The 21189-nt window shown below is 44.8% G+C and overlaps 1 protein-coding gene across 1 annotated transcript in view; it reads left to right on the forward strand.

Annotated features, from left to right (window-relative positions):
* Window positions 1–21189, forward strand: part of LOC116938487 (inactive phospholipase C-like protein 2) — a 90769-nt gene that overhangs the window by 62319 nt on the left and 7261 nt on the right. The window contains exons 4-5 of the mRNA XM_032945618.2: window positions 11723–11798; window positions 15949–16058. Of these exons, the coding sequence (XP_032801509.2) occupies window positions 11723–11798; window positions 15949–16058 (186 nt within the window). The remainder of the gene's footprint in view (window positions 1–11722; window positions 11799–15948; window positions 16059–21189) is intronic.

Raw genomic sequence — 21189 nt, forward strand, 5'->3', positions numbered from 1 at the left:
GTAATCGACCAGGCCATGTGTTAATTGTGTGTTGACCGACTCTGTGTCGCATTACATTACATTTCCAAATTTTACTAAGTTAGTTTGATTTAGTGTTGCCTTCGTCTCTGTCTCCCCTCGGTTGTTGCTCTCTCCTCCAGCGTTGGCGGTGGATCTCTCATTGCGGGATCTCCCATTGACATGCTAATTATTCTAACCCTCTCTCTCTGTACCCCCTTTCTAGCTATTTAAGGCTTCGACACAGAGACATTGTTTCTCTGTGTGCCCATGCGTGTGTCTCTCTCTCTGTATCTCTGTGTTAACTCTTTCCGCTTGTGCGTCTGTGTATGTGTCTCCGGTTCTGTGTCTTGTCTCTCTCTTGGACGTAATCAACCAGGTAGGGTGTTGACTGTTGTGTCAGCCGACTTTCTGCGCTGTGTTGCATTATATATCTAAGTTTACTAGGTGTGTTTCTCTTTCATTTGTAACTGATGATGATTGCTTGCTTTGCAATCGAAACTTCGTATGTTATAATGTAATTTATTATTTTCTATTTCAACGTGACTTTACCGAAATAACCAAAGAGTATTAACTTTTATTCATAGTCTTTGTCATGCTTGCTTGCCAAGAGTGCATGTAGGCTAATGAAAAACTGAGTTGTTTTAGTGTGAGTGATTTAATATAAAAGTTGCACTTGTGCATTGAGTGCTCCAAAAAGCAGATGTCATAGTCGCCACAATTTACTACTTTGGCTGCTTCGTGCTGAATTCTTGTGATTGTGTGGAGACCAAAATAACGTTCAATCAAAGCATAAATCACACATTCTATTGAAGCTGCAAGTGTTAAATACCAATGATTCAAAGGGATATAGTCTGTTATAGTCTGATTAGGGCTGTTAAGATCGTTTTTTACATACTGGTAACCGAATGGAAATAAAAAAACGGTTATCGGTTTGCCACACATAGAAATGTCTCGCTCAATATCCATGACATTTATCTTTTTAACTGAGTAATGTAGGGAGCTGCCGTGGTTTAATGGTCGGCACAATGGACTTGCTAGGGCATTGCACTATGTTACACAATTTTTGTTTCTGGGTACTAAGTGTTCTTTTTTAATTGCTTATGCCTAAAAAGTATAGAAAATGGCTATTATTCCCCACAGACTTTGCTTTTGTGACCAGGACTTTACGTGAAGTAATGACACAAATGCACACATTTTCTCATTGAAAATAGGTCAATTTCAAAATATCACTGTCTTGGGTCACAAAAGCAAAGTTTGTGGGGAATAATAGCCATTTTTTTTACTTTTGAGACATAACCAATTAGGAAATAACACTACCCATGAACAAATGGTTTTTGTTACACAGTGTTATTACCTACCCCCCCCACCTCCTCCCCCACCTCTGTCCACCCAGCGGTGTAAATGGGTTCACCACAGCCACAGTTCGTCGATTTAGTCAGCGTGGAAAAGTAGACCAAATTCCCCCTCATAGCTCTCTCTGGTGGAAGCCCTCCCACCCGCAATCGGTGCGAGCAAACACCTCTACGTCCTTAATGAGAAACGAGGGCAAATGTCCCCTGCGGTGACTTAGGCCCGCCGCGCGGTTTTTGTACGATAAATAAGAATAGGTTTTACCCTTTCTGGTTATACAACACGTGTTGGAGACGTTCAAACGCCAAATAGAAACCTTTTGCAAGGCATAAAGTGTGCATTAACCACACACAGTACTTGTGGTGAACATGCAAACAAAAACCTTGATAATATTTGGGCATTGTCTTTGAAACTGTTTGGCCTACACCAGAGAAAGCCTTCTTTATAGCCTAGTCTCACGAGTGTCAGACCAGAGAACGCCAAAAGGCGACCAGTACAAAGACAATGCACGTATCAAAGCATTTAGAGCTCGGGGTGAGCAGTTATATCATGGGACCTCATTGCCAGTATAAAGTAGGAAAACTTTGAATTGGTTTTACCCTTTTTGTACGTTTGCGCCTCCGCCAATCAGAGAAGTCGTTCAGAAAATTTCACTGGAATCCATCACCGATCTGTTCCTAACTTTTGGAATTGCTCGTCGATTCTGAACATGGTCCCAGATTTTGCCATTTGCCGTGAACAAAACTGAATTCTGACGAGCTGCTTGTATAATTGTGCTCTTAAAAAAAAACACTTTACCCATTGTATTCTATAATTTAAAAAAAAAGCTATCGGTCCTTCACGAGTGCTTGCCGTTATTGCACATTATGGATGACCTAGGGGGCGACCGTTGGAGGGAGTGTGCTGCCTGTCATATGCTGGAAACCTTTGTGATGCAATATAAATGTGTGTTGTGCGTGGGTGTACCGCACACGCCAGAGCTCTCACGAGGCCCCTGTATTGTTGGTGCGGACAAGGGCACTGGCTCCTTATCTCAGGGAAGGGACGCTGCTGGCTCTATGTGATCGTGTAGACCCCAAGGTCACAAGCGTGCCAGAATGTAGGGCCGTTAATGTCGTCTCCTGCTCACAGCCCCTCCTCCATCCTTCCCTGCCACATCACTCACACTTTGCATCAACATTCACGAGTCCGTCTTGAATAAATTTGCATGTGTGAGCCTTATCGGTATTGGTTAGTTTCATGCTCTTTTTTTAACACCTTAAGAACATTGTGACAGATAATGCTTTTTAATTAATATAGGTGTCCATAAATCATATTTATATATATTTTTTTGCTGTGGCCAGTTTGCACGATTTGCAATATAAAGATGGCATAGCAGTTCATTCGGCACGTTATTTTCATCTCTCCTGGGTTGATCAAGTCAATAGTGGCCCTCGCCAAAGGAATGTGGAATTTCCACAACTGACTCAGGATTGTCAAAGGAAGTGTGAGCACTGTGCAGTGTACAGAAACACTGTGAGCGGCCGCAGACGTTCTTGACTTGTTTTTTTCCGTGCTCTAATGTTCATTTTTATCATTTGTCTTTCGTTCTCACTGTTTGAAGTTTTCAGATCAGCCCATATCCTGGTTCGTACAAGCACCGCGCGGTTTTGTGTGTGCGTACGACCTTCCTAGTAATATCTTTAACACATGTGATTTGGGAAAGAAAACTGAAACGTGTTCCTAGAATCCAAATTTGACTTACAATGTCTTTAAAAGGGCATGACGATGATTGACAAATGCACTTTCATTTTATTTATACATCTTCGTTTGGATTTTATGATGAGAAACTAACCGAATGGAGAGTAGATATAAAAAACTCTGCACGACCTATCTGTTATGATCGTAAACATCACGGCCTTTGCTAAACGCTGCTCTGGGAGCCTGATTTAAATGGTAGCGTAAACAAACGTGAGTCACTTCTTTCCCACAATGCTTCTTGATTCAGCCGTGTATGGCCATGAGAGTATTGATGAACCCTGTCTGAAGGAACTGTTTGGACACTTTGCCAAAACAAACCGAGAACAACATTTCTTTACAGTTGCCACAAGTCTGACAACCTACTTCATCTCAACGAAATATGCTCGGTTGTGACTCACCTTGTGGTCTCTGTTTATACCTGCTTCACAACTAAAAGGGCACACATTCACGGATCGCAACATATAAATAGCACACGTTTCATGTATCAGGTATGTGTCTTTGTTTTCTGTCTGGGGAGCGGCAGTGTAGCGGTTACCAACCATGCGATCTGAATTCTATTGCCGGTCACAGCCAATATTTGAGAACTGCTTTTTGTGCTTAGTTTGTCCTTTGCCCGCAACCTCTGATTAGCACGGTTAGCTACATACGGTGTGAAAGAAGTTCAATATACATGCGTACATACATGATGACCTGAACCAGTCCTGGGACCTCCTCTAGGCCGACTCCCCCTCAAATTAGTCGCCGGTGCAATGTGTAAACATTGCCACTGAGAGAGAGAAAGGTGGCCAGGTGCGGTGCTGACCACCACACCCCCCTTGCATGCCGTGCCGGCCTTCATGGGTGCCGGCCTTCATAGGTGCTCGCTAACAGCACAACAAGTCTTAAGGCTAAATTGGGTGGGGGGGGGGGGGGAATGTTTGTTTTTGTCTGTTGCAAGATTTGGGGAAAGGGTCGGTGGGTGCCAGAGAGGTCCTAACGTCAGTGGGGAGTGATATATGACCTGTCCCTTCACCAACCAACACTGACCAGCCTGGTGAAGTATACTCAATGAACCCCCCTTGACTGGCACGGCATTGATTGATAAAGGTCTGTAAAGGACGAAGGCCTCCCGGGGGTGGGGGGTGGGGGAGGCGTGTTAATGGCAATGAATAAAGTGAACGCATGTACAGAGACAAAGGCCACTTTCAGAAAGAATCGATCGCTAGAGGTGACAAAGACAGCTGTTCCTGTAGGTCCCCATGCAGAGACCCGTAAAGGACAACGGAGCGCTTTCCTTTCAGCTCTGTTCTCTTTGGAGTTCTCAATCTTGATGCAGATTTAAAAAAAAATGCACATAAAATAAAGCTGTATTTTGCTTTTTGCAGAGGTCGTTCAGGATAAGCACCCGATAATCCGTACTGTTTTATTTTAACATTTGACAAGTGTCGAGTTCACTACTGCATGCAGTCCAGGCACGTTTAAAAGCATTATTAATGTTAAAATATAATTGTTGTTGCAGTACTGCATACGTATCGCGATTCTCAACAATAAATACACATTTTAACTTATAAACAATGTGTTGATTAATGGCATGTTTATGAGTTTCACACATAGGCTTTCGTGACCAATATAAAACATAATATAGGTTTTTGTGGGTTAGATCGCTTAAATATAAATGTGTCGTTAAACCCGCCACTACCTGACGCAGCCAGTTCGTAAGGGTTGTCAAATAAACAGAACGTGCCAATTCGTTACTCGTGTAGTGAGTCACTTCTGAGACACTATTATAGGAGGCAACCATATTTATTCTACACTATATATGTTACACTGTTCACACACGGGATAACTAATTACGAGTCAGAGCAGCCAACCCACGACGCCGGAGACGAATAAGTAGCACCTCGGGTTCCATTCCACCTGTAGCAGCCCTGACTCAGCCTCGGGGCTTCGCTTTTATGCCCCTTAGCATGGCCTGGCTCCGCCCTCGGCCATGCCCCCTTCTAGAACCTTCCAGGAGGTCCTGGGCCTACCTCCACGTGCCACCTGCGCAGCTCCGCCTTAACCACGCCCCCTTCTGGAACCCTCCGGAGGTCCTGGGCCATGCTCCTCGTGTCCCTCGGTCACCTTTGCCCTACCTCAGCTGGCTTTGCTAGCCAGCTGAGGTGACATGCCCCTCTCCGTCAGCGGCCAGTACCTCGCCCCCTAGTGACCCACTACGTGGCATTACCTGCTGTGCTGGCTGGATAGCTGCTTTACCATGCTTTGTCTTTAGGACTCGTATGCCCCTCTCTGCCAGCAGCCAGCACCACCGCACCCTAGCGACCCACTGCATGCTGTGCTGGCTGCTACACCCATATTTGCTTATTCTATTGTACCAAGCGCTACGCGCCGTAGTGATCCATTCTATGTCACCACTAGTACAGGTCACCGTTGTGTTGGAGAGCAAATCCACAAAATTTACAGTCTCAGTGACATTTTGCTAGTAATCATCAGGTGCCTGATGATGCCGGTCATGTCAATCCACTGCTGAGGGCCTGCCTACGCAGTGTCAGTCATGGGGTTGTTTGACCATACTTCGCCACACAAGGAACTACGACTTGGATTTTTAATTTCAAAGTGCAATGCGCACCCCCCCCCCTCCCCACCATCCCTTACAGTCATCATTTGCTCAGTAAAGCAAGGAAAATTTATTTAATAAGAACCGTTGCAGTATTCACTACCACCGTGTGAATGTGGAATTTCCACCAATCGCTTCAGGCCAGCAGTGCAGATGCGTGCTGTACCATTTCCCCATGCTGGCTTTTTACCATGGTTCACATGGCGGATCCTGCGTTGTCTTACATGTTTAATGATATTATTAAATAAAAGTACATTTTGATTTACAGTGAGGGAAAACAGTATTTGATCCCCTGCTGATTTTGGACGTTTGCCCACTGACAAAGAAATGATCAGTCTATAATTTTAATGGTAGGTTTATTTGAACAGTGAGAGACAGAATAACAACAACAAAATCCAGAAAAGCACATGTCAAAACGTGCATAAATTGATTTGCATTTTAATGAGGGGAATAAGTATTTGACCCCCTCTCAATCAGAAAGATTTCTGGCTCCCAGGTGTCTTTTATAAGGTAACGAGCTGAGATTAGGAGCACATTCTTAAAGGGAGTGCTCCTAATCTCAGCTTGTTACCTGTATAAAAGACACCTGTCCACAGAAGCAATCAATCAGATTCCAAACTCTCCACCATGGCCAAGACCAAAGAGCTCTCCAAGGATGTCAGGAACAAGATTGTAGACCTACACAAGGCTGGAATGGGCTAGAAGACCATTGCCAAGCAGCTTGGTGAGAAGGTGACAACAGTTGGTGCGATTATTCGCAAATGGAAGAAACAAAAGAACTGTCAATCTCCCTCGGCCTGGGGCTCCATGCAAGATCTCACCTCGTGGAGTTGCAATGATCATGAGCACGGTGAGGAATCAGCCCAGAACTACACGGTAGGATCTTGTCAATGATCTCAAATCAGCTGGGACCATAGGCACCAATAAACAATTGGTAACACTATACGCCATGAAGGACTGAAATCCTGCAGCGCCCGCAAGGTCCCCCTGCTTAAGAAAGCACATATACATGCCCGTCTGAAGTTTGCAAATGAACATCTGAATGATTCAGAGGACAACTGGGTGAAAGTGTTGTGGTCAGATGAGACCAAAATGGAGCTCTTTGGCATCAACTCAACTCGCCGTGTTTGGAGGAAGAGGAATGCTGCCTATGACCCCAAGAACACCATCCCCACCGTCAAACATGGAGGTGGAAACATTATGCTTTGGGGGTGTTTTTCTGCTAAGGGGACAGGACAACTTCACCGCATCAAAAGGACGATGGACGGGGCCATATACCGTCAAATCTTTGGTGAGAACCTCCTTCCCTCAGCCAGGGCATTGAAAATGGGTCGTGGATGGGTATTCCAGCATGACAATGACCCAAACACACACGACCAAGGCAATAAACGAGTGGCTCAAGAAGAAGCACATTAAGATTCTGGAGTGGCCTAGCCAGTCTCCAGACCTTAATCCCATAGAAAATCTGTGGAGGGAGCTGAAGGTTCGAGTTGCCAAACGTCAGCCTCGAAACCTTAATGACTTGGAGAAGATCTGCAAAGAGGAGTGGGACAAAATCCCTCCTGAGATGTGTGCAAACCTGGTGGCCAACTACAAGAAACGTCTGACCTCTGTGATTGCCAACAAGGGTTTTGCCACCAAGTACTAAGTCATGTTTTGCAGAGGGGTCAAATACTTATTTCCCTCATTAAAATGCAAATAAATTTATAACATTTTTGATATGCGTTTTTCTGGATTTTTTTATTGTTATTCTGTCTCTCACTGTTCAAATAAACCTACCATTAAAATTATAGACTGATCATTTCTTTATTCTTGGTTCTTTCGGTAAAGTCACGTAGAAGGGAAACAATAAAATAATAAAAATATAAAACAATAAAATTCTCACGACGTTTCGACTGCAACACAAGCAATCATCATCAGGTGTGAAAATCACAGCAAGAAAACCGCCACTTTTTTCAAATTTTCTTGCTGTGGTTTTCACACCTGATGATGATTGCTTGTGTTGCAGTCGAAACGTCGTGAGAATTTTATTGTTTTATATTTTTATTATTTTATTGTTTCCCTTCTACGTGACTTTACCGAAAGAACAAAGAATATGAATCCCTGCAGTCACGAAAGCTTTAAATCAAAATTTGGTCATTTCTTTGTCAGTGGGCAAACGTACAAAATCAGCAGGGGATCAAATACTTTTTTCCTTCACTGTATTGTACCCTGGCAAGGATAAAATTCAGTTTGTCTGAATTTATGGGCACAGAGATGTGGCACAGAGGCTTATCCCACTGAGCCAGCCAGCGCTGTGACACTTTGCACCCGTGGCTTTGCCAGCCACTGATGATGTGCGTCTTCAGGGCACAGTCAACATCGAGGAGATCGGCCTGAAAGGGAAATGGAATGTGACGTATGTAATGAACGTGAAGTATGGTTACCGTGACACGGGACACTCAGGCAGCGCTTCCCAATAACCAATTGTAACCGAGCCAGCAACAACAAAAAACAGGTTCGTTTTGCTGTCTGTTCATTTACCGTTTGAAATGTATGTTTTATGTAAATTGACACCATGGTGATGTGGAGCCCTGTGTCAATCCACTGCTGTTTGAAGACCCCCTCCCCATGCTGTGTCAGTTGTGGGGAGGGTGGGAGGTGTTGTTTGACCATGCTTCACCATGAGGTAGTGTAGTTGGGTGAAGGGGGCACCACCAACTGGTGCATATCTCTATTTTATATAGTTTTTTTTATTCAAATATTTAACCTGCAAAAGCCCTTCAGATGGAACGTCTCGTTTGGAAAGGTGTATATCACCAGCCACTGATGTTAGCTGTGGCAGGGAATTGAGCTCGGGTTGTTCAGTTTACTGTGTAGTGCATTAAATCACTGCACCACCACCGCTCTAACCCTAACAATATGTTGACGCCAAAGTAAATGATACATTCTGTGAACATATTTACGTTCGGCATGACATATTGACACACAGCTGAGTCATTACATTTGTATTATAAATGTAAACCGATGTTCTTAACCAAATAAAAGAGCTGGTTGATTATGCAATTAGCGGAGAGGTGGTAGAGTTCTTCACAGGGGAAAAATTATAAAACATAACTCTCTGGTGGCATAACAGGCATGTCTGCGATCATCACAGTCTGCGTGTCTTGGGATGATTCATATTTCACACCAAAAGAGCTCTTAAAAAAACATTAATCGTAAGCCAGCCAGGCATGGATGAGGGCTGGCTACAGGAGAGGGGGATATGTTGGTAAGATTGCTCGCACGTCCCAGCTGTTTGTACTTTAGCTTGTTTGGAGGAGCACGAGGTTTTTTAGTGCTGACGATTACAATCTTGTCTGATCTGCCTTGTAATGGTATCCCAGTGTGCAGGCTTTCGGTGCATAAGGCCACAAAAAATAGAATATCTAATTTGAGCTTTAATAGATGTGGGCTGTTAGGTAATGCAACGGACAAAGTATATTTATGAGCTCATTATTATGGTAAATCCCAAAATCCATCATAGGCCAGTTAGTTGGTCGTAATTCATCCATGCAGCTGGGAAATTCACAAATGTCTGGAATAAAATTTTGGGAGTAGCAGATGTCAGATTTGAGGTCAAACCACCTACACTGCCTGTGCTGCAGTGTAGGACGCTGCTGTGAAGTTGGAAACAGTCGCCCTCCAACAGGAATGTAGAGTAGAGGAGCGATGCTCACAACAACGAGCCCCAGGTGGCTAAAACGCAGCAATTTGGCACAGTAGGAGGGGCACAGCTGGTGCATCTGCCAGTCATCTTAGACAGGCAACTCATGGCACCTGGGTCTGTCCCGTGACCCCCTGTCAGCGAGCCCTTCGACACTTCACGTAGCCTCAAAGTGCACCTGGACTGGCACAGGCGCCGTGGTGACGTCGCCACCACTTAGTGGCGGATGGCGGCTGTTGTTGTTGTCCTCGGTACTGATGCAGAGCAGCAGGCATGTGTGTTCCAGCTCTCGGGTCTGTTCACAGCCACCCGTCTCTGCCATTGACCCTTAAAACAATACGTCTAGAATGCAGTGAATGTGTGGAGGAGTGAAATACGCGGTGTGCACAGTTGACCGACGTCATCTGACGCGCTGCCGCTCCAGCCGTCAACGGGACCTCAACCCTCACGCCGTCGCCGGGCGGGTGTTGGCTGATCCCCCCGCCCGGAACAGACGGGTGAGCGGCTCTCAGAGGGAGCGTAGGTGGGGGCAGCGCTGGAGATGTAGAGACGCTGTGTGCGGAGTCGCTGTGTGCGGAGTCGCTGTGTGCGGAGTCGCTGTGTGCGAAGACGCTGTGTGTGAAGTCGCTGTGTGCGGAGACGCTGTGTGCGGAGTCGCTGCGTGCGGAGTCGCTGCGTGCGGAGTCGCTGAGAGCAAAGCTGCTTAGTGCAGAATAAGCGAGGTGGAATGTAGATAAGAGTGGGGAGAAGTGACCGTATAGATAGTTAAAGGAGTGCCTACAACTGGTGCACGAATAGGTGAATAAAGTGTAAGCAGGTGACTTGTTACGTGTTGGTGTGAGTGATTTTAGAAGACGCTACATATGTACTGTTGTGCAGTATTTACCATTCCCCGCACCCTGATGAATTTAGGTATTTTGCAAAACATGTGTTGACGGTGTGTTATCTGTATCCTGCTGTCAATGCCATTTGTTCTGCTGCGATTAAACCCTGCCACTTCATTGGCCGAACGATGCGTGTTGGCGATGCCTCCGAGGGTCATTAAAAGTATCTCCAGAAGTCTACCAAAAACCTTTTGTCGTCTGGCATCCTAGGGAACAGAGTTTCAAGCCATTGATGCAGCCCACGGTGCTGTCAAGTGCTGGAGCCGTACATCGACTTTATGGGCCCTCCTTCAGTGGAGGGATCAGTTACCCCTGTCGGTTGCACCAATGTATAAAGGAAGTAAATATAAATCTAATGTCAGTGTCTCCCGGTCAGTTGACATGGGATGTGCTTATCTCGCTCTTGGTGGCCCTGAGCCATTAGGGGGAAGTTTTGCAATCCTGTGGCAAGTGTCGGTCTCCCCAAAGGACAACCAGGGAAGTGACTTGTGTGGTTACTGCTCATACTTGATATGAATTCGTGTAAGGCGTTTGCGTGCATTGTGGTGGTTGGTAGTTACACTGTCTCTCTAAATTAAATGTAATGCCCAACAATGTGGTTCGTTAGCATGCTTACAAATATCTTACTATGTTCTGTGCGTACGTGTTTGTTATTATTTTCATTTTTAACGTACGAGACCAGGCAAAAGTAGTAAAAATAGCATTCTGCAAGCGGCAGTTAACCTATTCAGGGGCTTTTGATTGAATTCCGGGCAGCAGACGGGGTTGTTGCCGTGATGTGTCTGTACCCGTGTGCTATGCTCGGCTATTTTTGGAAATGGCCCAGTGGGAGGGAATTTGAGTGTCTTACTAGAGTGACCATAATGAATAATAAGTCAGTACCATGTTTGCCTGCAAACGCGCGTACACACGCGCACATACGTACCTTTGTATGTGCACTGTCTTATTTAATTACATCACTTTATTTGAGCCAATTTTCTCATGACTTGAAATAAGCAGCCAATAAAACAAGAGCATAATTATTAAGGCGATTCATTTTTACCTTCACAATTTATTCACAAATATCACTACATCACACGGTTTGATATTTTTTCGTGGAATAAAAAACACCTTTTCCCGAGGCTTTAGCCCAAAATCTGATTTGTCTGAAGAGACCTCAACATTTTAGAGTCGGATGAATGATTTATACATAAAGATGAGCATTTTGCGTGTTTAATGCATTGCACGAGATTGCAGCTCATCGCTTTTTTAACATCGGTCGACCTGAAACTCAGCCGGTGGATTTTTCTCATGAAATTCTGAGCGAATAAATGGCCATGGGAAGGTGTTGAATGACATCCTGCGCGAGTGACGGACGCACTAAATTCGGGTTTCTGCCTGGTTGTAATAGTTAATGTATGCTCCCGAGTGTTTCGATGCACACGGTCGCCTCGGTGATTCCCCTGATGATGTTTTCTTCCGCCGCAGATGGTGAACGAGACGAAGAACCTGATTGAAAGTTCCGAGTCCCTGTACAACAAAATCATCCACTGCCAGAAGGCAGGTGAGAAATTATCCGTCGATCGTCTCCGACAAAAGAGATTGCTCTGTGAATAAATAGAGCTGGTCACCGAGAGCTCTATGTATTCACAGGAAACGCCATCCCCTGGCTTCTTGCTCTGAAGAGGCTTGAGGTGGTGGACAGGTGACTCCCCAAGATCAATATCGGCTCAAAATGATAGCCACTGTTGTCTGGCACGTATTGTTAGAACACAACACGTTTGTGTGTGTACGTGTGTGGAGATGTGGGAGAATGGTGACGCAGTGGTTAGCGCGCTGCACTATGAGCCTGGCAACCCGAGTTTGATTTCCACTCGTGGCTCGTGACGGTTATCTTTACCGGTCCTGGGCCTCCCCAAGGTTTACTCAACCTCAAATGTGTACCTGGTGTGATGTGCAAACATTGGGACTGGTAAGACAGCCGGGCGTGGTGCTGGCCACCCTCCCCCTCTTGTGTCGTGGCTGGCCTTCACAGGTGCTACTCGCTTACAGCACTTGTCTGTTAAGGCCATACGGGGGATATTTGCCTTTGCACGCGGAGATAGAAAGAGTAAGTCTAGCTGGCATTTCATGCCGGCACCCGTGATCCTTCCACTTGGCCGTGAACGGTGACGTCCGAGTGAAGCCTGCAATGTTGCTCGCCGCTCCTCAGGGGCACAGTTTATCACTCGGCCTGGCAAGGTTGTTTATTTGTGAACCTATTTTTTTGATGTCGCCAGTTTAGAATTTTCATGCGTTGATATGTTATTTTTTTTTAAAGGTGTGCTATCTAACAATTTTTTGCGCATCGTTATTTCCGTGGCTTGGCTACATTTTGCACAACTGTAACGCGATGGCACCCCGCGAATTACATCTCCCCCACCCCCCCCATTTTTTTAAAGACCGAATGCTGTTTTTCCTCCTGTGCGTTGGTCACTTTGCCATACTGTACAATGAACATGTTCGGGGGAAGCTTTGCAAAGCGTGTCTTTTTTTCTCTCGCAGCTGCGTAGAGCACACGCCGATCCCAATGCGCGTGAACCCAGGTGCGCCCGCATGGGCGACTGATTGCGGCACTGTCAAACCCCTTGCCACTCGCTGCACTCCATGCGAGGCCCTTCGCACTGATGTGATCTGATAACTGTTGTTGTGCCAACCAGGGGCAGCAGGTGCCCAGAGCCCGGAGAGTTTTTTTGCGATGCCGTTTGTGGACATTTTTTTGGGTCGATGGTAATCGACCCAAAACCCCACCTCGTTACTAGCCATTGTTGCACCGACATTAAACCAGAGAGGTTTGTCGCAGTAATTACTCCAAATTGTAAAGCTTACATTTAGAAGCCGCTGCTTTTAAGTTATTTTCAAAAATGTTGTTTGCGATGCAAACAATGCTAACCTAATTCGGAACATTTGTACATCATTTCCAGCGTGGTCAAGATGAAGGTGAGAGAATGGATGTCTGATTCCATGGCTTAGAAGGGTTGTTAGCAAAGCAAAAAGTGTTGTTTGCAAAGCAAACAATTATAACCTGATTTTAAATTAATTTACATAATTAATTGCGTGGTGAAGATGAGAGGTTAGATTTCCGATTCCATGGCTCAGAATGGTTGCATTGGCTGCAGGGTCCTGGTGTCCCTGGCAAAAGAGGCTCAGTGTCTCAGTGGGCTGTTGTTGCCTGGCTTAAATAAGATGAATAATGGCAGGAATGTGTGCTATACATGGCTCACGTCAAAAATAAGACCCTGGAGACTGTAGAAGTTAAAGTCGGTGTTTTGGACCATTCACGTTTACCAAATATAGTGCTGCAGATTTTGCATGTCCAGAAAATTCTGATTGCTCTCAAGTAGAATAAAGCGATGTCAGAAGAAATATTTACACAAGAGTAGGCTTTCTTATCACTTGCCAAGATTATATAATGCCACAAATATGAGAAAGTGGGGACTCATTCTCTAATTAATGATACATTCTTGTATATAATCACTCTGTAGACTGCAAGCCGGAACAGTGCAAATTGCACTCTTGGTATAAGCGACAATGTTTGTTCCCCATTGTCATGGAATGATATAAGCTCGCGAGCCGATCTATTCTATTGATGAGAAACATCTCGGTAGATTTGTTGCTTTAAAAGTGACCACGATAGATCTGACAATGACCAGAAACGACACATTCGTTCATTCTCATAGAGAGGGACACAAGCAACTGCTTTAGGTACAGCGCTGCCAAATGCGAGAGTTTTAATGCCTCCCATTTATCCACTGAGCTGTTGTTCATTCACGTTGGCTGTCAATAACACAATTCCATGCTCTCTACTTCCATTGGCACTTGCACAACGGGCTCTTAAAGTAATTTTCCCAAACGTGTTTCCAAATGCCCATGCAATCACTATGATTTCTGTTTGTTGTGTTTAGTTTGTTGTCCTTCCCCCGCACCTCCGATTAGCACGGTTGGCTACGTATGGTGCGAAAGAAGCTCAACATACACACATACATTTTGCCGATATGTTTATTGATTAATGCACATTCCATTATCGTCATCATCATCAGTCATGATCGATTTACTGCTGAATGAAGGCATCCTCAAGCTGTTGCCAACTAAATTAATTCGTTATGAAAATAATTAACAATGACAAAAATTTATTGCACAAAGCCTTGCCGGTATGCCTCGGAAGAATGATCTTTATACCCCTTGGGTGACTTTTTTTTTGCGCCAGAATAGCATCGAAGAAACTGTTATGCCATTGCACACAGAAAAATACTCAGTTGGACAAAATTAAGCCCCAGTAAAATTTGAAATGCTCATCTTGGACCTCGTAAATGTGCCATTGGTGTAGTCAATGCTGTTTTATATTTTTTTATTTGCCACTCGTAGGCTCGCTGTCAGTAAGAGAACACTCTGCGAGATATCTCTGTACTTTACTTTTGTTGTAAAGCTGTGGGATTGTCTACAAGCTTTTTACTCACCGCAGGATGACGAAACTGCTCTGAGTAATTCTGAGTTAACAGCCCTTTGTTAATCCACTAACGAATGAGAGCCTCTCCATGCTATGTTGTTAATAGGAGTTTCTTGATTATACATAATACGTTTTTTTTAGTTAGATCACGTAAATATATTAAACCCACCACCGCCCGACACAGCCAATTGCTTGATTTTACTTCACTACCCTGGTCAGTTTGGGGTTGATGCAGTGGGAGTCAATGACCGGTTCATATATTTCTCGCTACCGATGTTAACCACAGCTGGGAATCAAACCCAGGTCAACAGGATTGATAGAACAGTGTGCGGACCACTGGAACCAGTCTATCCCATTCAAGCATGTCTTTGTTTCAACATGTGTGAACTGCAAATTTGCAAATATTTATTCTTGTATAGACTTGCATCTTGGTCACTGCAAGTGGTGGCATCTTGTCGCAGTGATATGTGCTGGATTTGTTATTGAGGCTTAATTTGTCACACACACACACTGCACCCACTTGCCCACAGGTAATTGTCACGTGAAGGTGGCACACCACCACCGCTACCTGCCCCATCCACTGCATGCGAGTTGTTAATAGAGGCACTTTGTATAGATCTTCGTAGTTCTAAAAGGACAAAAAAATGATAATGCTGCGTTGACATTGGCGCACAGTCAGAAAAAACGCAATACTGTCAAGAACACTGCCTTAAGATACATGTACTCAATAGCTACTATTAGGTAACTATTTATATGCCTATTTAAAAAAAAATGGTCATCAAAATCATGATTTTAAGTAAAGTGCCGTCTCTCCAACCCTTATTTACTCTATCTCTGGCCCCTCTCTATTTGTGTTCTGAAGAAGGTCCATTGCCCAAAACGTTCTGGATATATCTTTCTTTCAATGCGATATTATTTCTGAATGTGAGTTTTTTTTTCACCAATTGTGTACAAAATCGTTTTTGGATTTAATTAACGCACCAATTTAGATAGTAATACGAATGCAATTCTTTTCTCAATTTGTCAAGAGTCGGGGGGCCACCACAGAGTTCTTTGGAAGAATATAAAACACACACACACACACACACGAGCAAAACCTGTTTTGCGAGAACTCTTGTCGTGAAAACTTGTGTATTCTCATGTGTGCCGCGTTGAGTTTGCGTCAACTTGTCTGTGCGCGCAGTTGTATCGGGTGTGTGTGTGCGCGCGCGCCTCTGTGCTTGAGCAGGTCTGGAGCTGCACGAAGACCTCCCTAATGCGGGAGCCAAGGATGGCCTCAAGGGCCGTAAGCTGAGCAAGGCGTTGGAGAGCTTCGCTTGGAACATCACCGTGCTGAAGGTATAAAGCACTCCCACACAAAGGCAGTGAACAGCAGCAGCACCTAGGCGTTGACTTTTGCGACTGCAGGCAGGGAACGCGCAAGTCCAGGGTAGACCTCCGTCGTACACGTGACACTGTGTGTGAGCAGCTTTGTTGTGTCTTTTGGGTAATGTGCTGGTTAAGGTGTACAGGTTTTGCCGACAGTAAATTGTCAACTGACAGCATTGCCGGCCCGTTCCAAGATTTTGTTTCCTTCCTTTCCTCCAGCGCACGGCAACCAATTTATTATCATTAACGCCACCAGGCTGCTTCGCAGAGAGAGAGAGAGAGAGACAGTCTGTCAGCTAGGGTTTAGATAAAGAGACGAGTGGGTGGCAGCCATGAAGTAGAATCAATGGAATCCCTGAGCTGATTAATCCAGCGAGGGTGTTTCCCAGGGAAGGGATTTCGAACATTTGTAATGTCAAGTCATGGGCTAGGCACACGTGGTTAGCAGATTCCGCTGGTTGTAGTGGCCATTGAGGCATCCTACATGTAGTGGTATTCATTGTACGTATGTAGACCACCTTTCGCACCGTACGTAGTCAACCTTGCTCATCGGAGGTGCGGGAATTACGCACATTTTCATCGTGTGCGGAATCGCCACGCCATGCAATAACACCCTTGGTGGGCATGTGTAGTTCTCGTAGACCTCCACTGTGCTTCGTCAGTGGACAGTCCATCAACAATATGCGACATTGTTTGTTTATGAAGCCACAGTCACATTTAGTGGCAACGATAAATCTAGAACTTAGCTCGACTGTGGTTTTGTAACTAGAATTTATGATTCATAATTAACTTTTAAGTCAGATCGCACAAGTAAATCTTCCTCCACCCGAAACAGCCAATTAATAAAGTTGCCACATAAACAAACGTGCCAATTTATTTCTGCTTCGGCACCCCAGTTGCGTTGGAGGGCAATGTCACAACATTTAACATTTGGGTGCAAAGTTTCATTGATGGTTACAACCAGCATCATCAGGCAGAAGCCGTGATTGTGAAAATGTCCGAGTCTTTTGGCTTTAAATCGGGGGTGTGATGTCGTCAATGTGCACCCACAAGGGAGGAGGAAGTGATCCTTCGCAGTTAATGTAACATCACATATTACAATGTGGTTGCATACCCGATGATGTTTTAGTTTACGTTGAACTACTTCAGATATGGAATTTATTAAAATGTGGAGTCATTACGTAACATCTCCGTCTGTAAAGCATCTAAATGCAACCGCATTTAAAGACACTGCACAAAAAACAGTGGGATGTGCTTCATTGGGAAAATGACGGCATCGATATCTTGAAGAATAATTTCAGCGTAGTAAGGCGCACAGTATTTGGCCACGCTCGCCTCCGCAGTGGTAGACTACAGGCATGCATAGCCACCGCTTCCCGGTTATATAAGACCCACATGAGCCTCGCTCTGCACAGTTTCTGTTTGCACGGATTCACAGCTGGTACGCTGTTTTGTTCACCACCAAAAATTCGGAAAAGCACCACAGGGTGCGGTTCGCAGCTGCTTCGGTTGAGGAGCAGGAGTTGCAAGGCAGTGCCAGGGTGCACGCCTGGTATGCAGGAGGTAATAGGTTTGATCCCGACCCTGACGCCTATATATTTGGAGTTTGCATGTTCTCCCCGTAGTCACGTGGATTTTTCTCTGGATCCTCTGGTTTTTACCTCCACATTTAGAAACATGTGTAGAGAGTATTTGGCCGTGATACATTTCCACATTGATGAGCCACTTCGTTGAGCTATCATTTGTCACCAGGTCGCTTTCTGAAAAAGAGTTATATAGCACAAGTGGGCCTTACCTGGTAAAACAAAAATACACCTTATAGTTTTAATCGTTTTTACACTTTTAATAGAACATCTTCAGCAGAAACTCCCTGCAGGTTATTTTTGTGGAGACAATACACTGGGAGAGGAAGCGCGGGAGAGCACACCGTGAAGCCGCTGCCAAGGTCGTGAACTCCAGGCTTCCACCCCCCCCCCCCCCATATCGAAACAAACACAACTCGACGGGGGTGTTTTGAACGGCTCTCTCTCCTTCGCATGGTATTCAAACACCAACAGGCTGAGTGTAGAACTATATTTTTTACTTTTGAAAGCCATTCGAAGGTGTATGTGGGTCACAAGATTGATTCCGTTTTGTAGCCCTCTGCAAAAGCATACATTGGAGTTGCGCTTGAACACCCCCCCCCCCCCCGTCCTCCTGGCAGAGGTGAGAGCTGGCAGCAGGGCGAGTTGCCACGTGATGCATCTGAAACTAACAGTGGCCAAAGGTGCGCCACGGTCGCGAGATGTTAACTATCTCGCCTGGTGTACAGGAGGTCGTGGGTTCGATCCCGACCCTGACGCCTGCTGTATATTTGGAGTTTGCCTGGCTCTCTCTGTGGTGGAAGGGATTTTTCTCCGGGTCCTCCGGTTTTTCCCTCCACCTTTAGAAAAAATGCATTTAGAATATTAGGCTGCTATAAATTTCCACATGAGCCACTTCGTTGAGCTATCATTTTTGGTCAGTTCGCTTCTAGCTGTATAGTTCAGTGTACCTTACCTGGTAAAATAAAAATTGTTTATAGTTCAGTTCTCTCACGAGCCGATGGGTAAATCTCACAGGCAGCACGGATCCTATCGATGGAGCCTGTTGAGCATAACTCCTTGAGGATTCTGCCAATCTTGGGGTCATCCTTGATTCAAAACTGACTTTTCAAGATCACATTGATTATATTGGTAAAAAGACAAAAGTAAAAATTGGTTTTCTGTATCGAGACAAGCACTGCTTCCCCCCTATGCTCCGCTTGGAATTGATAAAAGCTACCGTACTGCCTCTACTTGATTACTGTGACATCGTATATAAATCAGCCCCCAGTACTTTACTGAAGAAGCTTGACTCAATTTATCACTCGGCCTTAAGATTTGCATTGAACTGCCCATATAGGACCCACCACTGCGATCTCTACATTGGGTCAAACTTAACATCTCTTAATGATCGACGGCTTGTGCATCAGATTTGATTTATTCACGATGTACTTACAAAAAATCCGCAGACTACCTGCTGGATCTCCTCACTTTTTCGAAGAACAAATGTGACCTAAGGTTTTCGCTCATTTACCAGCTTCACGTTCCTAATTGCCGTACAAATACTGGAGGAAGGGCCTTTGCTATTGATGCCCCCAGGGCCTGGAACGCTATCGCCAATAAACTGCAACTTGGATTTACTACCTGTGAGATCTTCACTCAAAACTGCTCTAGAGGAGTTGTATACCCCTAGCTGCAACTGCTATTCAGTGGCCTGAAATAAAATGTATCGCTCCGGATAACCGCTACAAAGTATGATCTTGAGTTTTGATTATAGTGTGCTGATCTTTAAAGGTGCATTGAAAATGTTTGATACTCCTACTGATACTCCTGCTGTTATGGAGTGACTCATGCTGCCAGCTATGGCTGCAAAGTTTGGTCGTACATGTTATATATATCGTTTCTTGTTAAATTTGAATCACAGTTCCTATTATCACTGTTACATTGTTTTTATAGCTTTATTTTGGTGATTTCGAAAAGTTTTGGTTTAGCCATGTTTGTTTGTTGTAGTGCAGAGTTAGACTGATAACTTTATTCTAAATTGTCTTATGGTTGTTATTGTTTGACTTGCATCCCACTGGGACTGTTGCACACAGCATTGATATACGGTGCTTTTTCTGGAAGACTTTGCTGTTTTTATCCTGGATTTTTCTGTTGCGCGTAGTCACTTTAAGATGTTTATTGTTCATGTTTTTGTTTGTTGCGGTTGCTCCCGATTCAAGAGCCGAATGAACTGAACTGAACAATCGGCAGACTCGTGGAAATCCCTCGTAAATTTGCCAAGCCACCGGAAAGTCGAGGCCCATAAGGTGGCTACCGATGGCCGATTTGTGGAAATCGCTGAAGCTCATACGACGTCAAAGTGACCGAGTGGGTCGTCATGCCCGCTCGGTGTGCTGCTAAAGCCATTATTGTTTCAAGCTGGAGGGGGGGCGGGGGGTGGTGGAAGCTTGAATCGTAACCTTCACAGCTTAGCGTGTATGCTGTGAAGATATCCGTGGTCGTGTCCAGTTAAGTTCTTCCAAATGCTGATTAAAGAAGTTTTGCATGCATACATTTCGCCTATACATTTATTGATTATCATAGACATCATCATCATCATTGTCAGCCATGATGATCTACTGCTGGATGAAGGCATCCTCAAGCTGTTGCCAACTACATACATACAGTGAGGGAAAAAAGTATTTGATCCCCTGCTGATTTTGTACGTTTGCCCACTGACAAAGAAATGATCAGTCTATAATTTTAATGGTAGGTTTATTTGAACAGTGAGAGACAGAATAACAAAAACAAATCCAGAAAAGCGCATGTCAAAAATGTTATGAATTGATTTGCATTTTAATGAGGGAAATAAATATTTGACCCCTCTGCAAAACATGGCTTAGTACTTGGTGGCAAAACCCTTGTTGGCAATCACAGAGGTCAGACGTTTATTGTAGTTGGCCACCAGGTTTGCACACATCTCAGGAGGGATTTTGTCCCACTCCTCTTTGCAGATCTTCTCCAAGTCATTAAGGTTTCGAGGCTGACGTTTGGCAACTCGAACCTTCAGCTCCCTCCACCGATTTTATATGGGATTAAGGTCTGGAGACTGGCTAGGCCACTCCAGGACCTTAATGTGCTTCTTCTTGAGCCACTCCTTTGTTGCCTTGGCCGTGTGTTTTGGGTCATTGTCATGCTGGAATACCCATCCACGACCCATTTTCAATACCCTGGCTGAGGGAAGGAGGTTCTCACCCAAGATTTGACGGTACATGGCCCCATCCATCGTCCCTTTGATGTGGTGAAGTTGTCCTGTCCCCTTAGCAGAAAAACACCCCCAAAGCATAATGTTTCCACCTCCATGTTTGACGGTGGGGATGGTGTTCTTGGGGTCATAGGCAGCATTCGCCCTCCTCCAAACACGGCGAGTTGAGTTGATGCCAAAGAGCTCCATTTTGGTCTCATCTGACCACAACACTTTCACCCAGTTGTCCTCTGAATCATTCAGATGTTCATTGGCAAACTTCAGACGGGCATGTATACGTGCTTTCTTAAGC

The sequence above is a fragment of the Petromyzon marinus genome, chromosome 4, assembly GCF_048934315.1.
Source record: "Petromyzon marinus isolate PM22_M1 ecotype Great Lakes invasive population chromosome 4, UKy_Petmar_22M1.pri1.0, whole genome shotgun sequence".
NCBI lineage: Eukaryota > Metazoa > Chordata > Hyperoartia > Petromyzontiformes > Petromyzontidae > Petromyzon > Petromyzon marinus.